Below are 22,460 nucleotides of genomic sequence, written 5' to 3'. Positions count from 1 at the left end.
TAGGTTTTATGGTGGGATATAAGAAAGTTAAACGAACCTACTGAAGTTTTAATTTTGGATCCCAGAAAAGGAATTAAGCCATGTCGTAAAAGCGCTTATCGAGCTAGATGTTTAGAATATGATCCAACGATCGTAAGTTACAATTTTTTCATTATTAATCCTTAAAATTATCAAAAATAATTTAGCTTTACATTTAAAATATTGTTATTTTATCTGATAGAAAGAAAACATAATTCAGATACGAATTATTTAAATATATATATATATATAATTTATTAAAACATATTTATCCTAATTTTTTTCAAAACATATAGATTTATCACATTGTAATTAATTGTAATAGTTCCTTAAATATATATTAATTTTAATACAAATTATTAATGTTTTTATTATAATATTTTTGCAGCCCACGAAATTTATGATTGGTACCGAGGAAGTATAAACAGGAATATGGTTCTTTTCGAGCTCTGCAACGAAACTTTTTTATTTCCAAAGTATTTCTAAGCGCACATAATCGAAGCGTAAAGGCATCGTCTATTTATAATTTATAATTACAGATAAGTAATTCCGATGCAATATTTAATTAATACAATTGAATGATTTTAATACATTAATTATAACATAATAATTTTTACACGATTTTTGAAAAATAATTCTCTGGCATCCTTTCAAAACTATAGTTAAACATCGTGGATTAAGAATTCTTTTAACTAATAAAGAAATATTTTTGTTAAGAAGACTCTGTTTATTAATTTTCTAAAATCAGTTTTCTACGTATTTTATCTGTACTGAAAAGTCAATTTGAATACAGATTTGGGTTATACAATAGTACAACTTACCTACCTGTTTTAACTGTAAATTGTGAACGCATCCGACAGCTTTTCCTATGTCTAAATTTAACAACAGTCTAACTTCGCGCATCCTTGTTTTCGAAATCATCAAAGGCCTACATAACTTTGCCTCACCTTTAATTTTCTTTTTCACTTATTTTTGTACGTCAATCCATACTTTAGTTGATACGAGTATTATTATACTCCCACTTAAACTTATATCTTGAAAGCTGAATTTTTGGTAATCTCTTCTCTGTAAAATGGCTATCTTCTTTTCTGTTTTTACAATAACTCTTACGGCCGTGTTTACAACTAAGGAGAAAGAGTTTGAAGTTAATCAATCAATATTGACTTTAAGTACTGAAAGCATATTGAATAACTTCTAACTTTAACTCTTGATCCTTGGTTTGTGATTATGGACATTAGAAAGGTATTTATCAACAAAAACCGATTGGCGGTTTTGTAGTGTTGTTCTCTGTAATGGATAAGAGCTGAGCCATCCACCATTTACCTGTTTATTGTATTATTGTCATTGAAAAAAAATTTAAAGTTATTTTGCCATTTATTATTTTTTACATTTAAAACGTAGTATAAAACTAAAATTAATACAATCCATTACTTTGAAAGGAAAATAAAATAAAGGGTGACACAATATAAAACGAGCAATTATTTATTGTGACATCGTAAAAATACCTTAAAACTATTTGAGATGACATAGTTTTACCGGTACTGTACAATATCTCCATACTATTCCAGGAACCAAACACGTCTAATGGACATAGATTTAATTGTTCGTGTTCTTGAAAGGCCAGTTTGCTGTCAAAAATAATCCCAAGGACACTATAGGTTTATTTATTAACTCATTAAAATACTTAAGAAAAGTTCTCTATTATCTAATTATGTCCATATTTTATATGGAATTTTGGTAAATATATTTCGTACAGCTCATAAATAATATGCATAATTTCTGAGAATTTTGTACTTTTTATTTATTTTATGGGCCTAAATTATGATTATTTTCCATAATATAAAATTAAAGGATTAAAAAATTTTGATGATTGAGCCATTACAAATTCGGTTTTAGATTTTTAATCAGTTTTTTTATGGCTTTTGTCGTATGTTCCGGCTCCTTTATATCCACCAACGTATCCTGTATTTTCTGCTCTTTCTTGCCTTCCTTCGATACCTTTACCTTTTCCGGATGCATCGAATCTTTCTTTATGAGTTCCCGTATAAGCCGAAGTGTCTGTTAGACGATCCACGGCCCCGACCTTGACTGCTGCCTAAAAACACGAGAAAAACATTAATAAAAAAATGCAAAGTTATTTTAAAAATAGTAAAAAAGAAAGAGGAACCGAACAGTTGTACTAGTTGTGCCGGGATCACCACACAACAATTTAACTTTAACATCGTCTATATCCATCTTCTTGGCTTTTGCCAACGTATCTAAATATTCCAGAAATTCTTTGTATGATAAAGTTTTCTTTCCCCTAATAAAAAAGATAAAGGAATTACAATTGTATTTCGTTTCGTTAAATTAATTTGTGCCGAAAATTTTACTTGGAAATCTTGTTGAAGTATATTGCTGTATCGGCACCGGTGATGTTACTAGGCTTATCAAAGAATTTAGCCTGTCTGAACCATTTATCAATGTTGGTAAGAGTAATGGCATCTCCTTTGCTTTTTGTATCTCCAAATTTGCAAAATTTCTTAAATTGTTCTTGTAATTCGTCCATGATAGAATTTTGCTTGTTGTTGTTAATTGTTTAAAGAGCAGACCAACTATTGTTGGTCGCAAATCGTTATTTCGGTTTATATCGAAAAAAGGCAATGCAGTGTAGTATGTAACAGAATTATAATTGAAATAAAAGCTTTTATTGTAAATTATAAAAATTTTCTTTATTTTTAATTTTGCATAATTTTTTTGTAGGCGAACACTTTAATCATTCGACCATTCGGCTGTAGTATCCAAATACTGGAGAATAGTGCATTTCCGGACATAAGTTAATAAGATGTATTAGGAATTCACTCCCGAAGTTTGTGTCTATAGTTTGGAACCATCCTATATATCAGCGATTATCAACCTTCTTAGCTCCGCGACCCCCCAAATAGTAAATATAAATAAAATTAATATTTCGCGATCCCCACCCAAAGGTCACAGATATTGAAAATATTAATTCCTTTCGCCACGTCTTATCTCTATGAAAAGGGTTTTTTGTCTATAGTTGCTCTAAAAACTAAATACAGGAATCGTCTTTTATCACTCGAAAACAATTTGCTTTTGTGTGTTTCCAACGTAGATCCACGTATGGAGAAAATTTTAAATGAAAAACAAATGCAACCATTACATTAATTTCTGTTATTTACATGTGTACTTATTGCAAGTAAAATGTTTATAAGTTTATAATAAATGATTTTTTCTAATAAAATTATTTCGTTATTGTTTCGCGACTAACTTTAATATCACCACGACCCCATGTTGAGAAACGCTGCTATATTAAAAAAAGTTTATAAATGGTTTTAAAGATTAATTAATTAATATTAAATTTTATTAGCTTCTTTTGGCTGGGTTCTCACCTAGAGGTGGATAGTTTATTTTGCCAACCAACAATTTTTTTCCCGTATCTGTATCAAGAAAATTGGGAACAATTCTCTGGTATAAATTTTCCAAGACAATAGGGCTAGCTTTTGTTAAGATAGGCCATAACCTCTTACTCTCTTGTTGGTTGGTCTTGCTCGGGGTTACACATTACATAACAGTCAAGACCGGGTATTGCTACGCAATGCTGTAACGGAAGTTGGAAAATCAACTGCTTCAGGTATGTTAGTGTCCAAGGACATTCACATTTATGGGAGATAGTTCCTACATTCAGGACAGACTATTCTACACAATCAACATGGATCGCTTGCAGAACTCTCAATCTGAGTTGAGATTGTGCTGTTAGAAGAGTCAATTTTGAAAGAGGCATCGCGCTTTCTAGAAAGGATCATGGAAATTTGTTCAGACACTCTTCACTCCAGACCCAACAGGAAGGAGAGGAGCGAAATAAGACACGCAACAACAAAACCATACGGATTTATCCACCAACTTTAAGGAGTTTTGAGAGAACTCCGAGCTAAATCTCCCATCATGGTGGTTAGATGGTTGGATCGGAGTTGGTGGATACACGGATGTATCCACCAACTCCGGTAGCCCAGAACCGTGCTTATGCGGACATAGAACGAATTAACTGTAGTCCAAGTTGCTACAACCAAAAATATCAACAAGACATTTAACAACAAAGTGACAGAGAGGGCCCAGGAGAGGGAGTGGCTTTGGTGTTATATCCTAAGCAGGATGAGGATGAAAAGAGTCTTAATAGAATGGAAATAATTGCTATACTCAAAAGAGTAGATCCCCACAAGCTTGGGGTCAGCATAAAAGCCATTCGTGAAATCAAGGGAAATGGAGTCTACGTAAGAGTGGGGTCTCATAAAGATGGGCACACCTTCAAAAAAACTGTGGAAGCAGACCCACAACTGGCTTCCAAGACTACAGCTAGGGTTTCTGAGAGACAACGTCCCAAAATCATAATGCTATAGGTTTCCAACTATATTAAAGACAAATAAATCATTGAAACGCTCTTCGAACAAAATCAAATCTGGATGACAAAAGATTTCAAAAAGCAATGTAAAATAACAACAACATTATCTAGAGGAGAGGTGCGCGAAAATTGTCGGCACGTCATATTGAGTGTCATTCCTAGAATTAGAATATACCCATAAAAGAAAGATATTTGGCATTGGCCTGGAGCCACGTCAAGGTGGACGATTTCGTCTTGGTGTTGCGTTGTTTCAGGTGCAGCGGCTTTGGGCACTTTGCTCGCGACCGTGAGAGCAAAATAAGGTGTAGCCTCTGCACAAAGGATCATAAGTTTTTCAGATTGTTCTGGCAAGGATTCCAAACCAAATTGCATTAATTGTATGATCTCAAACAAAGATCTTCCTATGGGGAAAAGACATAATACAGAGTATAATGCCTAAGACCCAATCTACCTCATCACACAAAAAATGAAGACCGCCACAATAAAAGTCACCAATTATGGGTAATAGCAACCAGTACATCCCACAAGTTTCAGCAGCTACCTCCAACACCGGGAACACCCAGTTAAAATCAAGTCTACACCTTCTGCAAATAAATCTAGAGAAAAGCAAAGCTGCCACTTCCCAGCTCCTCAAATATATTAGCACCATGGACATTGATCTAGTGACTGTCCAGAAACCCTACTTGATAAGCAATAAACCTGCCCTACTAGGAAGCTACAAAGCCTACTATCTTTCAAGTCAGGACCGCATTAATGCAATTATAATAATGGCAAATCCATATCTGGATTTCCAGTCTATCCCAAACCTAAGTACCAAGTTTATTACTACTGTGCGTGTTCAAACTAGCCAGTTCTCACTTCATCTAGTGTCAGTTTACATCCTACCTACAGAAAGATCCAGGCTCTACTCCAGAACCTAGGCCATATTATACAGTCCCTTTCCAACGCTCTCTTCTACATTGCTAGAGATTTGAATGCAAAATCGCCCTTGTGGTTTACACCAAGAGAAGATACACAGGATAAAGACTTCAGGGAGATTATTGAAGAGCATAACTTATTTTCTACAAACACCAACGATCTCCCAATATTTTCCACAACTCGGGGAAAGAGCTGGATAGACATGTGTATCTGCAATACCCCATTATTTAACGAAGTCATCTATTGCTCTACTCTTGACAAGGAAAATCCTAGCAACCTATATTTTGACGAAAATCGACCAATGTGTTCCAACAGGCAACATAAAAATTAAAAGAAGGACAAACTGGGATGTACATGAAGAGACTCTTAAAGGAACATGGAGCCTGGGCCCTTTCTTTCACATTCAAACACCGGGTGATCTGGACCTTTTGATTGAAAAGCTAACTTTCACTATGCTACAAGAACATAACTTTGCTACCAGAAGAAAGACCACTACCTGCAAAGTAATTTGGTGGAACTTGGCACTACAAGAAAAAGAAAGTCAGACTGATGTGAGAAGAAAAGAGGAAGCCAGGGAAAATTACATCAAGGAAAGAAAAGAATACAAAGACCTAATAAATAAAACCAGGACAGAATCATGGAAGAACTTTTGCTCAAACATTCGGGGCATCACTGCTTTATTCAGGAATTTTCTACAAGTCAGAACAGCGTGTATTAAAACAAGCACAACTACACTCACAAAGGCAATAAGTAGAGGCAGCCCCAGGGATATTACTCTGGGCCCCTCTTGTGGCTGTTGGCCTAAGATGACCTCTTAAGGTTACAGGACAATCAAGTTTCCAATCAAGCAACTTTTGATGCTGACATAGTTGGCTTCGCAGATGACATGCTGATTACAATGAAGCACAGGAACCAACAGGTGTTGCAAGTTAGCATGAATAAATTATTAAGGTCTGTCAATAGATGGGCCGAAAATAACAAGCTTAAAATCAATATTGAAAAATGTAACTCGATAGTTTTCCTAGGAAAAGGCCCCTAGACAAGCAGCTAGCTATCAAAATCAATGGATCCAAAAGATCCAAACCAAAAGATACAGACGAGTACCGAAATAAAATATCTTAGGATCCAATAAATAACACTCTCACCTGAACCCCCCATATTCAGAACATCAAGAAAAAATGTACTAAACTTGCCTATTCTCTGCTCTCTACTTGTAGAAACCAATGGGGTATAAAACACCATACTAGCAGAACAATCTACAAGTCTGGTATGGAATCGGTGGTACTCTATGGAGTTGAGCTATGGGTAAAGGCAGTCACCAAACAACAGACTAAAAAAAAACAGTTTATTCATCCAACGGGCCTGCCTGCTAACTGAAGCAAGAGCCTACAGAATAGCACCTACCAACGTACTCCAGGTACTGGCAAACGTAGCTCCCTTAGACCTCAAAATCCTGGAAACATACTGAAAGTTTCAGCTAAGTAGAAATGCTAGTGACCTCCGTACAGAGATTGATCTTCCAGCAAGTGTTAAAAGCATAGCCGAGTACATCATTAAACACAATATGGACTACACCCACAGGCACCACAAACTGCACCCTGCTGCAGCCAGCATCTTATAAACAATATCCACAACACTACCCAATACAGCGATACTACAGGAAGAACTACCCATGATTTCCTGCCGGACATTGCAAGTAGGCAAAAGATGGACTACTTCACCCCATTCACCTATTTCAAATCCTTCTGGGGCACGGGAACTTCCGTGCCTACCCAAGAAGATTTTTCCACAAAGGAGATGGAATATGTGACTGTGGTTCGGGCGAAGACGAAGACCCCTACCACATAATCTTCAAGTATCCCAAGTTTAGGACACTGAGAAAGACTCTCACCGAGTCATTGTACAGGTATGGTCTCCATTGGCCCTGTGCCCCAAAGGACTTTTTTATGAGTAAACGGACATTAAATGCTTTAAAGATCATGGCATCAAGGGCATTGGTGTCATTGCCCCTTCGTTCTAAGCCGTATTCCTCTCTTCACTTGGAACACCCATTGTAACCTGGCCGAGCCTACTGTTTGTGGATTTCAGTCTCATTTCCACCCCCATTGGTTCGTGGTCGTGTTAGCCGTCGGGGACTCTTTTGTGTTTTGTTGTATTCTTATTCTGGCCGAGTTGGCTATTTGGGGATTCTTCGCGTTGTTGCTCCTCACTCTAACTGGCAGAGTTGGCTGTCAGGGGTCTTTTCGCATTTATTTTTAGTTATTTGTTTTATTATTTTCGAGTTTAATTTTTGAGCTTTGGTAAATACCAACCCATTCCGGGTTGGTATTTTCAGCAGCTTCTTGGGCATTAAGTCGGTTGCCCACGCGCATAGCCGCCAATTGCTCGCGTTCTCTGTCTCCCTAGAGGCAGTACCATGTGCGGACTTATTCTCTGTATACAGGGTGTATCAGTACAGCGGTTACAAACTTTCAGGAGAGATAGAGTACACCTAGATGATAGGAAATCACATAGCAATGCATGGTCGGAAACGCTTTCCTGGCGCGGTAGTGACGACACAAAACACAAGAAAAGAAGAACACGAACAGGGTGAGAAAACATGTTTATTATTCTTAATACAGCAAAAATGCTGGGACGTCTTTGGCTGGTGTATGTGATACGTCAAGGCACTGGTGTACGAAACTCTCGTTAACAGTGCTGAAAAACTTGGTGCACGCATCGTGGCAGCTGCTGGGGAAGTCCGGGACATGCCTGGTATTTTCGACAACGTTAGATCTTCAATGCGTCAGAGATGTGAGGCCTGCATCACGGCCCTGGGTCGTAATTTCGAACAACTTCTTTGATTTTTGCTGTACTAAGAATAATAAACATGTTTTCTCACCCTGTTCATGTCCTTCCTTTCTTGTGTTTTGTGTCGTCACTACCGCGCCAGGAAAAGCGTTTCCGACCATGCATTGCTAGGATCGGTTTGTTTGTTTTGTTAAGTTACACTTGGCTGATCTGCTTGGGAGAATACTTTCCATGAAAACTTTTTCATGCCTAAATATTACGTAAGATAGGGAAGAGGGGATCAAAGAAAATATTACGGTTTCTTACACAGGGGTGGGTGGTGATATAGGAATATAATAATCTGCTTTGGGTTAATTCCTATAGACACCTAACCAGGTATCTGTAGGAATTTTAGAAAAATCGAAGATGAGATAAATTAATGTTACATTCACAGAATTATCATGTAAAATTAACAGATGTAACGACAGAATTACTTCTACTTTAACCTATAAAAGGTTTAGTGAGAGTTGTGCTTGATATTTCAGTAGGCTATAATGAGGATGGTGTAGATGCGTTAGAGGTTTAAACTTAATTTGTCATAATTGCCTGAAACTTTTTGATAGTTTTCACATTTCATAGTGAGAGAAATATTTAAATTTTAGAAACTCTGTTTTTCACAGAAATATTTTTTCCCTTTGAAATGTAGACATTTCGATTGTTTTCTAGAAACGATTGGAAAAATAATATCTAGAATGTTTGATATGGATATACTATAGTAACCGAATTGGCGTTTCACTACATATCGTATTAACTCGTGTATTGCATATTGGACGAGGTGTGACTTTAAAGATCAAAATAAAAAAAATTAGAATTGTATTAATAAATCTATTTCGTTTAATCACAAATAAAATATTATCAAATTCACGTATTACTTTAGCAGTTTCTCCGCGTCTCTCACGCTAATATATTTAGTATATTTATTGTGTTTAGTAATAGTTTTATTACATCTAATTTTTAACTTGAAGCAGATATTTCTCTGAAATAGTTAACTACACCAATTAAAAAATTTACAATAATATATGGGCCATGCAGGGGCGGAATTACAATGGCGCAAAGTGGTCCAGGCGCAAACTCCATGATCATAATAATTGTTTTCATGGGTCAGATGATTTTTTTTGTTTTTTTACACAAGGGCTAAAAGCCTTTGTATGGAATGCAAGTCTCGTCCTCTGCAGCGGAGTTAGGGTTGGGAGGAAAGAACCCCATTAGAATTTCGGTCTATGATTCAAAGTTAAATCGTTCTGCTTCTCAAAATTTATTTTATATTTAATTAAATGATTTCCCCAGTATTGAAAAAATAAAGGTAAAACACAAGCGTTAAATGAAATAAAGATACTATAATATAATTGCTGCGAGTAGTATCATTTATTTCTCCATTAAGAATTTTTAAAATTTATGAAATTATAAGGAATTTTTTGAATAATCAGACAATAAAAATTTATGCCAATGAGTTTTTCTCATTAAAAAACAAATTTTTTCTTTTGATTTTATTCTTATCAAATTGTCTGCCAGATTTCAAAAATAGAGATTGACGTCAAAATAAACATTATTCATTCCACTTTCTGGTACTCGTATTTCGCTCATTTTTCTCGAGGCAATTTTATTCTGCAATCGAGAAGGAATATAATAATCCGCTTCGGGTTTTATCTTAATATTATTTTCTGCAATGATATCATCTTTCAATATTTTTACGACTATTTTCACAGTCGTCATTTTCTTCACAAATAAACCTTTCATTCCTATGCATCCAGAAGAACTGCAAAATGTGTTTTGCTTTTTGAATATTCCTACGGGAGATTTCACAATCCATTTAATTACTACTCTTATTAAATCTTTAAAGGTTCGACTTGTGTACTGGTGTAATCGAAGAATTCACACTCAACAACCTTTTTAAAAAACCAGTAATAGTAATTGAAAACAAACGTTTTCGACCGTTAACTTACTCTTCCTCAGGTTCTAAATATTGAGATTCGTTACAAGTTCAAAACTCTTTCATAACGTATTCAAATTTTCGAATATAACAGTTGCGCGTTCGTGTTGCCATGGTATCATACGTGTTGTTGACATACGTAATACGTGTGGCGCAAAAACACAATGTAATTACATTCCACATATAAACGAAGGGATAGGGATGTACAGTACTGTACATTAAATAGAGCTACGGGGAACATCTCCTTCATAACAAAACTTCCAAGCTTGAGAAATGTTACACGCATCTTTAGAATTGATGCAGATTGTGCGCAGTCCAGCTTTGTATATTTCCAGAGTTTCCAGGGATCGCAGATGGTCCAATCGGTGGGAGAGTTTAATCAATTCCGCGTTTTGCAGATCAGCACTTATGCCCGGGATTGAGGCATACGCGGAGAGGGCAGTGGTGCCTCTGTTTCGGTCAATATCATACTTATGCTCGCGTAGACGTTTGTCCAGAGACCGTTTTGTTGAACCGATGTATGCAAGCTCTTTTTGAAATCTGCCATCCCATAATGGAACAGAGTATACCTCCGGTGCCATTCTTTTATCTACATTGTCCTTGGAATTGCGCATGAGGTCATATATAGTGTTACGCCTCTTGTAAGCGATCTTTTTGTTGGTGTATGCGGCAATTTCCCTGTAAATGGAGTCTAGGTGTTTATTATATTCAACCACAACAAGTGATTGAGTGGTATTGTAGTCGTTAGTGCGTGTGTTGGTGTTGTCAGTACGATGCAATTGTGTATAATATGCAGACGCAAGGTTATGAACAATGTACGGCTATAGCCGTGTCTTGTGGCTATGTTCTGGATGCGCTCTAATTCAGATATGGTGTCCTCGATTCTGGAGTGGTGCGTGAACGCTCTTTTCGTAAGGGCCCGGAAGGCAGCTACCTTGTAAGAGAAGGGGTCCTCTGAAACGGCAGGGATGAATAAAGGAGTGTACCATAGTTTGTAATGGACCTTAGTGGATATTGTGTTGCCATCTATTTGCATATGGATGTCTAAGAAGTTTGCATTTGAGTTGCTTATTTGGTCAAGCTTGATGTGGAGTCCATATGAGTTGTCGTTCATTGCATCGATAAACCTGTTTATATTGGGCTTAGTTATCCATAAGATAAAGATATTATCGACGTACCTCCTATAAATATGTATATCTGAATTAAAGAGGGGTATGATTCTTTGTTCCAGCTTTCTAATGACCAACTCGCATAAATCGCCCGACAGCGGGCTGCCCATCGGAACACCACGTTTCTGAAGATATGTTTTGTCGTCGAAAACGTTTGTTTTCAATTACTATTACTGGTTTTTTAAAAAGGTTGTTAAGTGTGAATTCTTCGATTACACCAGTACACAAGTCGAACCTTTAATAGAAGCTATGCCGGCTAAGTTATACAAAAAAATGGTTCTAGCCCTAACTAGGGCTAGGGCTACGGCTAAGCTGAGATTCCTTACGATGTGCAAGAACGAAGGGTTGTTCCCCATGTCCATTCAACGTATACGCCTTCCAGCTGGATGTGAGTCGTTGTTACCTAAGCTTAGAATATTATTCTAAAAACTTTAAATTAAAATCCAAAAGAAGAATCCAAAATCCAAAGAAGACAAAAAAAGAACAGATCGTTCTTTTTTTGTCTTCTTAACTCACTCGAAGTCGGATTTTAAAGAGTAGCTTTTTACTTGGATTTTAAATTAAAGTTTTTAGAATTGAAATTTTACCGATCCCATTGGTTTTTTAAATTTTTTTATTAGAATATTATGTTTAAGAAAGGCGATACGCTCAACGCGCAAGACTGTATTCTCTAAGCTCAATAGTGTAATCAACGTGGAAAATCAACTACACAACCAAGATTCTGAATTACTACAGGAGTTCCATACGAGGATTGTTACTTTCCAATGTAGGCTTTAAAGAGACCTCTCCAGACGTTATCAAAAGAAATTCCAGTGGATTCTTAACAAACAAAGACCGCGTGGATCATTACAACATTCATCCTTGATATGCTGGGACAACATTTCACCACCTGATTTCCTCCTCCGTTCTTTAACGCATGGTCCTATGTGTGCACCACTTGGTCCTTGCATACGACCGGAAAAGGTCATGCCTGACGTCGAAAACCTCATTTCTGGAATGAATGACGTACACAAGGAATATTATAGATGGAAATCTGCCTTCAAGATAATAGCTGCTAACAATTAGAAACAAAAGGATACGATGTGGAAACAGGTTACCAAATCCAAAAAATGGTTAAAAGACCATAACATAATCGTCCTCAAGGCGGACAAAAGCAAGGCTCTCGTGTTATTGAAGAAAGAAGCATACACTTCCATGATGCAAACATACATCAACGACATAGAATGTGAACGCATCGATGATGGATTTGTCAACAAGCTACAAGCACGTGTGAAAAGATTTACACAAACTTGTTTAGCAAGAGAGCTGAACCTTAACAGGGCAGTGGTACCTTCCCCTGATACCCCCAGGCTATTCGCGTTCGCTAAACTCACAAAGATACGCCATCCTTAAGACCGGTCCTTGACAAGGCAAGATACCCCACTAGAGAGCTGGATGCGGCGGTGCACAGGCACATAATTCACGACTTAAACAATTATCCCTGGACAGTCAAGAACCCACAAAAATTATTAGTTTTCAATTACTATTACTGGTTTTTTAAAAAGGTCGTTGAGTGTGAATTCTTATTAAATCTTTGTCGGCATTATAACTTATGGGAAGTACTACTCCAGTAACGAAGCAATCTTCTTTTGCAGTTATTTCACAAATGAATTTTATGTTACTATTCATCATCATTTCGGTTTGTTCCAAATGAATTCGATTCAAATACAAAAATAACGAGTCCAAATTCTCCTCAGTTCTCTTTGTTACTATTTTGCAGAGAGTCTTCGGAATTTCTGTTAAATTACCGGGACAATAATGTGTTATAGCTTGTACTTCTTCTCTTGTCAGAACACTGTCGATTATTCTAGGGAAGAGTTGTTTTTTCAGGTACACTGGATCCATGGTAAGAAAGCGAATTTTCGGTAGATAAGGAAGAATAATTGATCGAAGAGATTTTCTTGCCGTAACTCTATTAATGGCCCACTTGTGAACGATCCAGAAAATATTTTCTTTTTCTAATGTTTTATATATTGGTCGAGAAACGAGTCTAAGAATTGTACTTTCTTTACATCGCAAGTACTCGTTGTTACAAAGGAATATTTCCTTCCAATCATTATCAAATTTTTGCCAGCACATCAATTGTATAAGACATTCACCGTAGTCGCATGCAAAATCATAAATAAAACAAACATTCTTGCAGGTGATTTCTCTACCAATATGATGAATGCAATGTTCTTTAAGACCTTTAAATTCATACGTTAAATTGATGAGGTAAACATTCATCGCATTTTCCAAGAAAACAAATTCTGTTGCAGCACGTTCTATAAACCTAATAGTGTATGAAATACGAATTGAATATTATGTCGTGTGCCTTGTACTAATGCAATTGAATGCGAATTAAAATTTACATAATAAATCATATTATCGAAAATAATGTTTATTACAGATTACTCACTCGATAATTTGCGACATAATGTTGTAGGGAATTGGAAGGTGAAGAGTGATATTGCCTGTTGTTGAGATTTGCTGCATCATGGCATTCAGTCGATCGCTGCTTTTACATAAAAATTTTCGAAGTATAAAAGTATCTCGGTCTTCCTGTAATCGTTCGTGACAGATAATTTTCACAATTTCCATTTCATAAATTAATTTTGATAATACAAAGCTCGAAAAGAAATTCTTCAAAACAATGCGTTCTTTATTAAATTAGTTTCTAATGTTTCTTCGTAATTATGCGCTCTTAATGATCGTTGAAAGTATTTAAAATATAACTGAAGAAAAAAAAAAACTTTAAAATTAATAGAACAATATTATTTCAATGTTACGAGAATTGTATTTATTGAAAACATAAGCTATTAATTGATCTTTTACGATTTAAAAGTTTTCATACGAAGTGTTGAACGAAAATACTAAGACTATTCAACATCCTTGCATTCAGTCTTTTACTCTGGTCCATACATTAGTCAAAACTCATTTCAAACTTCCGTTCACTCTACAATAAATAGTTTATTTTCTTACCTCGTTTTACATTTCTGTCTTTCAAACCCTTAAATTAAGAGTAAACTTAGATTCCATTTTGTTTCTAGGCAAAAAAATGGTACGATTAGTTTAACTATTCCAGAGATTCTGAAGATGTTTTCCACATATTTAATTTTATAAACCCTTAAAATTTCTTTAAATTAAATTAAGAGCACCATCTTAAAACTAAGTAGTAAATTCTTCCTAAATTTTTACCATTAGCAATCCTGATCCCCGATATCGTATTTATTTATATATCACGGCATCCTAATTCATGTATTTTCTGATCGTTTCATTAATTCACATTTATCTTAATAATAATTATAAATAAATCAATTATTGCTACAAATAAAATATTCAAATCTACATAAGATAACACATTACAAAATATCAAGACGATGTAATGTTTTTGATTTATATCAAAAACATTACATAATATTTTATTTATAGCAATAAATGTTTTATTTACAGTAATAATCAGAATAAATGTAAAACTTAATGTAACAATAAATAAAAATATGTAAATTAATACTCAATGTAAATACCGCAGTAGATACGTAGTAGGTAGAGTCTATCTGATCCATCAGAATTAAACGAAGAAATCAGAATTAACACTTTGGAGTGTTAATTCCACTTAAAAAGAAGAGTTTTTCATGAAATTTTATTTGCAATATTTCACTGAATTATATTAAAGGTTAGATTTGTTTAAATCAAAATTGCTGACGTCTTTATATAGTTAAATTTAACGTTTTACTTCGATTTACATAAAAATTGTTAAATCTTTTTTCTTAGGATAAAACTTGAAGCAGATTATTATATTCCTTCTCAATTGTAGAATGAAATTGCCTCGGGAAAAATGAGCGAAATACCAGAAAGTGGTATGAATCTTTATTTTTGAAATCCGGCAAACAATTTGATATGAAAATCAAACGAAAAATTCGTTTTTTAATGAGAAAAACGCTGGCATAAATTTTTATTGTCTGATTATTCAAAACATTTCTTATAATTTCATAAATTCTTAATGAAAATTTCTTCGTTTATTTTCCATTAAGTCTGACCTCACTCGAAATGTGATACGTGATTCCCTCTATTTCTTTACCCCGCGACTTTTAATCACTAAAATTTAATAGCACCATTGCATCTATACAGATAAAGATGGTGGTCCCGTTTAATGAATCCACTGAAATAGCTGGAAAAACAAGTTTTCTGAAAAAATATAATTAAACCAAAAATATTAGACTATAAGTACTTCATTTCTTCAATGGTATATTTTATACGGAATACGGCCTTTTTCGGCTTGCAAGTGCCAAAAGAAAGGCAACTTCATATTAGAAAACTGTATAAAAATAGATAAATATACCCACTTTATCCAATGTATTTTATGGAGTCATTCATTCCTTCTACTATGGCAAACAATCCCGAGTATTGGTTATAAGGCACTTTGCCATGGATGATACGAAATATTCGTAGGAAACATTACGGAATCGAAAACATCAATCTCAGTTATGTTCTGCGCTTACACTTCTGTTTTTAGTTTTATGAGAAGTGAGAGTCAATCTGATGACGAATCTAAGAAACGAATGTTTTCATGAAATGTTTTTTAACAGAAGAAATGCTTTAGTGAAATACGTACACTTTTACATTTCCTTTCTCGTATTCTCTGGTTCCAAACCATTAATGTAATATTCATGTATCCAGAACTTGCGAAATGGCAACAGTTTCGAGGTGAAGCTCTATTTTGTAGTGTGGAGATTGGACTAGTAGCAAATTTGTTGGCCGGATAACTGGCATATGGTTTGATGTCATATACATTGTTATTAATTATTATCGAAGGTGAATTTTCTCAACTTCAGCACGAACTGGCCTAAATTAGAATTAACGAAGCCGAATTAAAATCTAAATTAAACGAGTTAAATATGAAATTCAGTTTCCATTCTTAATTACGTATTTAAGCATCACTTCCGTAACAAGTTTTTGTTATTATTCTTATGTTTTTGTAAACACTAACGGACTTATTTGGATTAGTGGTCATTTCCGTTTTCGTTTGCATTATCTTTGTTCTCTTTCGCATTTATGGTAAAAATATAACATATTACGATTACTTTATCAGCCTATTATAAAATTATAACTTTTTTGTAAGAGAAACGATGAAGTAAGAACTATTAAAATTATAATAGGGTATGCATTTATCTTTAATGACGTATTTTCTAGATGAAAAATGCGATTCAAGACATCCGACTATTTGAAAAATCTTTAAAACTCCAATAAAAAATAAAAATAGATGTCCTTTTAAATTCTTATTTTATTTCTAGATTTTTAAATGATTTTTCAATGTGTTTTTTCCAGATTGATTTTCTTGATTTTATGAAGAGGTTTGGTAAAGTTTTTTGAGTATGTCAATAGGCGGTTACGGTTAACAAGAAAATTCTCTTAAAAATATTTAATCTATAAATAGAAAATAAATGATGACGACTATGATATCAATTAATTAAACGTCCACATTCGATCACAATGTAAAAACAGGCGATTACTTATCGATTCTTTCAACTATGTTTGGAAATATCTTAAGGACAAGGCCGACCACATGTTTGCTGATTAAAAAAATATTGGATAGATTAAATTTAATCAAAAAACTGATAACTACATAATGGTTTTACTATATCCGTTAATTTTCGTCCGATGGCGATAATTATGTTTAATTAATTTTCTGAAGACAAAGTCCTTTCCGGAACATGGGACCACCATTTTTAAGTTCCAAACATTACACTTTTGGCGACTGACCTTTCCTTTTAGGCTACTGGCCGCCAAACAGTCCTTTAAAAACACAAACATATATCCAATTAAAAATATTAACATTTGTAAAGAAGCAGGAACTGGTAAAGTACGGACGTCTTCTATTCTCCATCATGCCTTCTTGGGGTTGGTTCGGCTTTTATCTACAACGAAATAGGCGCTGGTAAAATGTAGATGAGGAAAGCTACCCCCTGGCGACGATATTTTAAAATTATATTCGTTAATTTTCGTCCGATGGCGATAATTATGTTTAATTAATTTTCTGAAGACAAAGTCCTTTCCGGAACATGGGACCACCATTTTTTAAGTTCCAAACATTACACTTTTGGCGACTGACCTTTCCTTTTAGGCTACTGGCCGCCAAACAGTCCTTTAAAAACACAAACATATATCCAATTAAAAATATTAACATTTGTAAAGAAGCAGGAACTGGTAAAGTACGGACGTCTTCTATTCTCCATCATGCCTTCTTGGGGTTGGTTCGGCTTTTATCTACAACGAAATAGGCGCTGGTAAAATGTAGATGAGGAAAGCTACCCCCTGGCGACGATATTTTAAAATTATATTCGTTAATTTTCGTCCGATGGCGATAATTATGTTTAATTAATTTTCTGAAGACAAAGTCCTTTCCGGAACATGGGACCACCATTTTTAAGTTCCAAACATTACACTTTTGGCGACTGACCTTTCCTTTTAGGCTACTGGCCGCCAAACAGTCCTTTAAAAACACAAACATATATCCAATTAAAAATATTAACATTTGTAAAGAAGCAGGAACTGGTAAAGTACGGACGTCTTCTATTCTCCATCATGCCTTCTTGGGGTTGGTTCGGCTTTTATCTACAACGAAATAGGCGCTGGTAAAATGTAGATGAGGAAAGCTACCCCCTGGCGACGATATTTTAAAATTATATTCGTTAATTTTCGTCCGATGGCGATAATTATGTTTAATTAATTTTCTGAAGACAAAGTCCTTTCCGGAACATGGGACCACCATTTTTAAGTTCCAAACATTACACTTTTGGCGACTGACCTTTCCTTTTAGGCTACTGGCCGCCAAACAGTCCTTTAAAAACACAAACATATATCCAATTAAAAATATTAACATTTGTAAAGAAGCAGGAACTGGTAAAGTACGGACGTCTTCTATTCTCCATCATGCCTTCTTGGGGTTGGTTCGGCTTTTATCTACAACGAAATAGGCGCTGGTAAAATGTAGATGAGGAAAGCTACCCCCTGGCGACGATATTTTAAAATTATATTCGTTAATTTTCGTCCGATGGCGATAATTATGTTTAATTAATTTTCTGAAGACAAAGTCCTTTCCGGAACATGGGACCACCATTTTTAAGTTCCAAACATTACACTTTTGGCGACTGACCTTTCCTTTTAGGCTACTGGCCGCCAAACAGTCCTTTAAAAACACAAACATATATCCAATTAAAAATATTAACATTTGTAAAGAAGCAGGAACTGGTAAAGTACGGACGTCTTCTATTCTCCATCATGCCTTCTTGGGGTTGGTTCGGCTTTTATCTACAACGAAATAGGCGCTGGTAAAATGTAGATGAGGAAAGCTACCCCCTGGCGACGATATTTTAAAATTATATTCGTTAATTTTCGTCCGATGGCGATAATTATGTTTAATTAATTTTCTGAAGACAAAGTCCTTTCCGGAACATGGGACCACCATTTTTAAGTTCCAAACATTACACTTTTGGCGACTGACCTTTCCTTTTAGGCTACTGGCCGCCAAACAGTCCTTTAAAAACACAAACATATATCCAATTAAAAATATTAACATTTGTAAAGAAGCAGGAACTGGTAAAGTACGGACGTCTTCTATTCTCCATCATGCCTTCTTGGGGTTGGTTCTTGGGGTGGGGTTTTACTATATGTTACTAATTCAACTATAACATTGTTATTTAAAGAACATAATAATTTTATTGATATACACTCCTCCAGAACAACTAAAAATTATAAACAAAATATTTGATCAATGTGAACAATGGAAACATATTTCTCCTTATATTATAATCATAGGCGATATGTATGCTAGAATAGCTCAACAAATGGATACGTTATATTACGGATCCAACTCATTAATCTACAATACCCGAGAATCCAAAGATAAAAAATATAATAAACTCGGAATGCAACTGCTTAAATATACTCATCAATTACAATTATATATTAATATTATGAATGGAAGGTTAAGATTTGATTATCCTTCTGAATTTACATGTATAAATTACAATGGATGTTCGGTAATAGATTTAAATATTTGTTCAGAACTCATGTCGGATCTGTGTGTATCTGTTCAGGTTTTGAACTGTGATATGTTTGATCATTTTCCGATTTGTACCTCTTTTGAGATTTCAACTAAAACTGCCTATGAGAAAAAATTTATACTTTATCAAATAGTTCATTATAATTATCAAGATTTATTTTCACAAATTAGTGATTATATCAAAACTACATTAAATAACGAATTATATAATGAAAACGGAAAATATTTACAACTGGTAAATATAGTTAATCAATTTATAAAAATTCGAACTTTAAAACAACAACAAATCTCTACGTTCAAAAAACTCTGGTATGACTTCCATTGCTACACTGCGAAAAGAAAGAAGAATAAAGCCTTGCACCAATTTAGACAAACTCATTCAAATAAAACATTTATGAATTATAAAAAATTAAAAACAATTTATTTTAATTTATTAAAAGCAAAAAAAAATTGACTCAGGGCCAATCGACTCAGGATCAAAACTCAATATTGAAATCGACTTATCATTCCTGGTATTGTCAGATTTTAAAAATTCCTTCTGATTCCAGATTCATTATAACTGATATAAATATGGATATTAAACGGTTATTCTTACAACTTTGTCTTAATAAATATTCCTTATTAGTTAATAATCCATATATACATTTTTCCAATCAAAAGTGCTATTGGTGTAAATCAGAAAATTTTTCTATATTTCATCTGTCGAAAGACTGTACAGCTTTATATCGTCAGAAATACCAAATAACAGAAATACTTGGCATGAACCATGATTTAAATTATCTGTTAAGAATTGGAGATTTATCAAAAAGTAATATGTATAAACTAAATAACTTTTTCACCCAGATTACCAATATATTTAATAATGATGTTATTAATTAATATTTAGTTAATGATATTCAACTATAACTTCTTTTATGTATAATTTTTTCTATCTCTGTTAAAATTATATGTTATATTAAAATAACATATGATGTATAACAAGCTATTACGGATTTTTTTTTCATGTGTAAAATAACCCCCTGTAACAAGGTCTTTTTCGTTAGTACAATAAAGCATTGATTGATTGATTGATTGATTGATTGATTGATAATTAAAAATATAAAAATTTTCAAAACAAAATATCGTAGCAGATTGCTTAACTTCTCTTTGTAGGACTTTTGTATATACAACGTATCTAAACGCAACTCTGTACTTTAGGTAATAATGCATACTTAATTTACCATAATATAAAAACATATAATTTATAAATTGCCATTTCAATTTTTATTTTAAAATCAGTTTCAAAATAATAAAATCTATAGCTTTACACATGATACCTTTTTTATTTGTAAAAAGTGTTGAAAGCAATAGTACATTAGAAATAGTATTTGAAAATATGTACAGGTAACCCCCGTATAACACGGGAGTTACGTTCAAAAAAATTGCCGTGTTATGCGAATCCGTGTTATACGAAACAAAGAACTAGTGCGAAAGGGGGGGGTTAAGTTTCAAGAATTAAAAAAACATGCTGTTAAATCCTCCTTTAAATCGGATTTATTATTCACAAGTCGAAAGGCAAATACAAAATTACTAATAAAAATAACAATATACTGAATATTATACTGTAAAAATATAAAATAATTTATATTATTAATTTAAATTAATTTAAATACTTGCTAGGGGCGCCCCTAGTGGCCATTTTTGGCATACATTGATAGAATCCGGTTTTTCAGCTTTATAAAGTACATTTTTTTTCATGGGTAAAATGCTTATTTATTATTTTACCAGAGGATTATTCATCCTATATGATGATCTCAGCATGAGCATCATCAATTAGTAACAGTTTTTATTACATTTCATGTTGTACGAGGGTTTTATTTAATTCCCGAACCGTGTTAGAAAGAACCCGTGCTATAAAAGCACCGTGTTATACGGGGGATGTTACCAATTCTCGAACCGTGTTAGAGCGAATCCGTACTGTAGAAGTACCGTGTTATACGGGGATTACCTGTAATAAAATAATATGAAGATCACAAAAAACGAAAATTTCATTTTTTCCAAATATGAAGAGAAAAATAATTACAAGTATCTCTAGTACAAAACGGTTCGAAGATTGGGGATAACCCTCGAACAATACGACTTCCGGTTTCGCTCTAACACGGTTTGGGAAATTCTCCGTGCAAAATTTCACAATTTTTAAGTGTAAACTCCGTTATTTGATTTTTTTTTTTTTTGTTAAGATAAGCTTGGCGCTTCCCACGTGTAACAAAAAGAACAGTTTTTTAATATTTATGTTTCCAATATCAGTAGACTATATATTGTTCTATCAGAGACAGTACATGTAGCATATATAATTAAAATACGAGTTATATATAATGTATATTACAGTGACCTGAGGTGACATTTGATCATAGTGTGAGGTCGAGACTTCCTCCGACAGGAACTGGCTGTCTAATGAAGCCAATAAATCGGTGACTTAGTTCGTAAAGAAGACCGAGGCGGTAAAGGAACGGGGTGTGAAACGATTTAATTGTCGCCTTTCCGGACCAAATAGACACGTCCCCGATCGTAGATCGTGAAAAGTGGGAGAGAGATCGACCGACGGGGGGAGTTCGACGGTCATCTTACACGGAGTTCAAAGCGGGAATTTGCCGACCCTTTTTCGGAGGAGGAGATGGTTGGGACTGATTGGACTCAGCTACGTCTTCTCCGAGTCAAAAAAGCTCATTAGACCGAAATTTACGAGACCGTCACTCGGGGAAGGGCGCGACCCAACTTCGGAGAGGAGCGGCCCTGACGGGGGTGTTCGGTGACCCCGCCGCCCGAATCGCAACCCTGGCAACAGACCAGGGACCAATAGAGCTACAGAGGACCACTGTTAGGACTAAGCAAAACTTCATAATTTTGGTTAAAAATGATATAAATGCCCGGGATCCCAAGGACACAAAAAGGTTGAGATATTGAGTTCGAATGTCGAGTTACGATGGCGATTTGCTCGCCACTTCCAGGGCTGGAAAATATGTTCGATATTCTTGCATTTATATTATTTGTTATCTAAGCGACTAGTAAAACTCGATATAGGGATTTGTCGAGTAGGTGTAATATTTCTAACATTTTTGCTTTTTTCAATAAATGAAT

The 22,460-nt window shown here is 34.5% G+C and overlaps 1 protein-coding gene across 1 annotated transcript; it reads right to left on the bottom strand.

Moving 5' to 3' along the window:
* Nucleotides 1-1,763: 1,763 nt before the first annotated feature.
* LOC136973667 (tubulin polymerization-promoting protein homolog) lies at nucleotides 1,764-2,626 on the bottom strand. Its single transcript, XM_067268406.1, has 3 exons — nucleotides 2,391-2,626; nucleotides 2,191-2,320; nucleotides 1,764-2,113 (listed from the first exon to the last, which is right to left on the bottom strand). The coding sequence occupies exons 1-3, from the start codon at nucleotides 2,564-2,566 to the stop codon at nucleotides 1,919-1,921; spliced, it is 501 nt and encodes a 166-aa protein (XP_067124507.1). The 5' UTR covers nucleotides 2,567-2,626; the 3' UTR covers nucleotides 1,764-1,918.
* Nucleotides 2,627-22,460: the final 19,834 nt, after the last annotated feature.

Source organism: Centruroides vittatus, unplaced genomic scaffold (assembly GCF_030686945.1).
Source record: "Centruroides vittatus isolate TY-2023 unplaced genomic scaffold, ASM3068694v2 contig_3255, whole genome shotgun sequence".
NCBI lineage: Eukaryota > Metazoa > Arthropoda > Arachnida > Scorpiones > Buthidae > Centruroides > Centruroides vittatus.
Note: the sequence above shows the minus strand (reverse complement) of the source record. Positions and strands in the feature narration are given on the sequence as shown.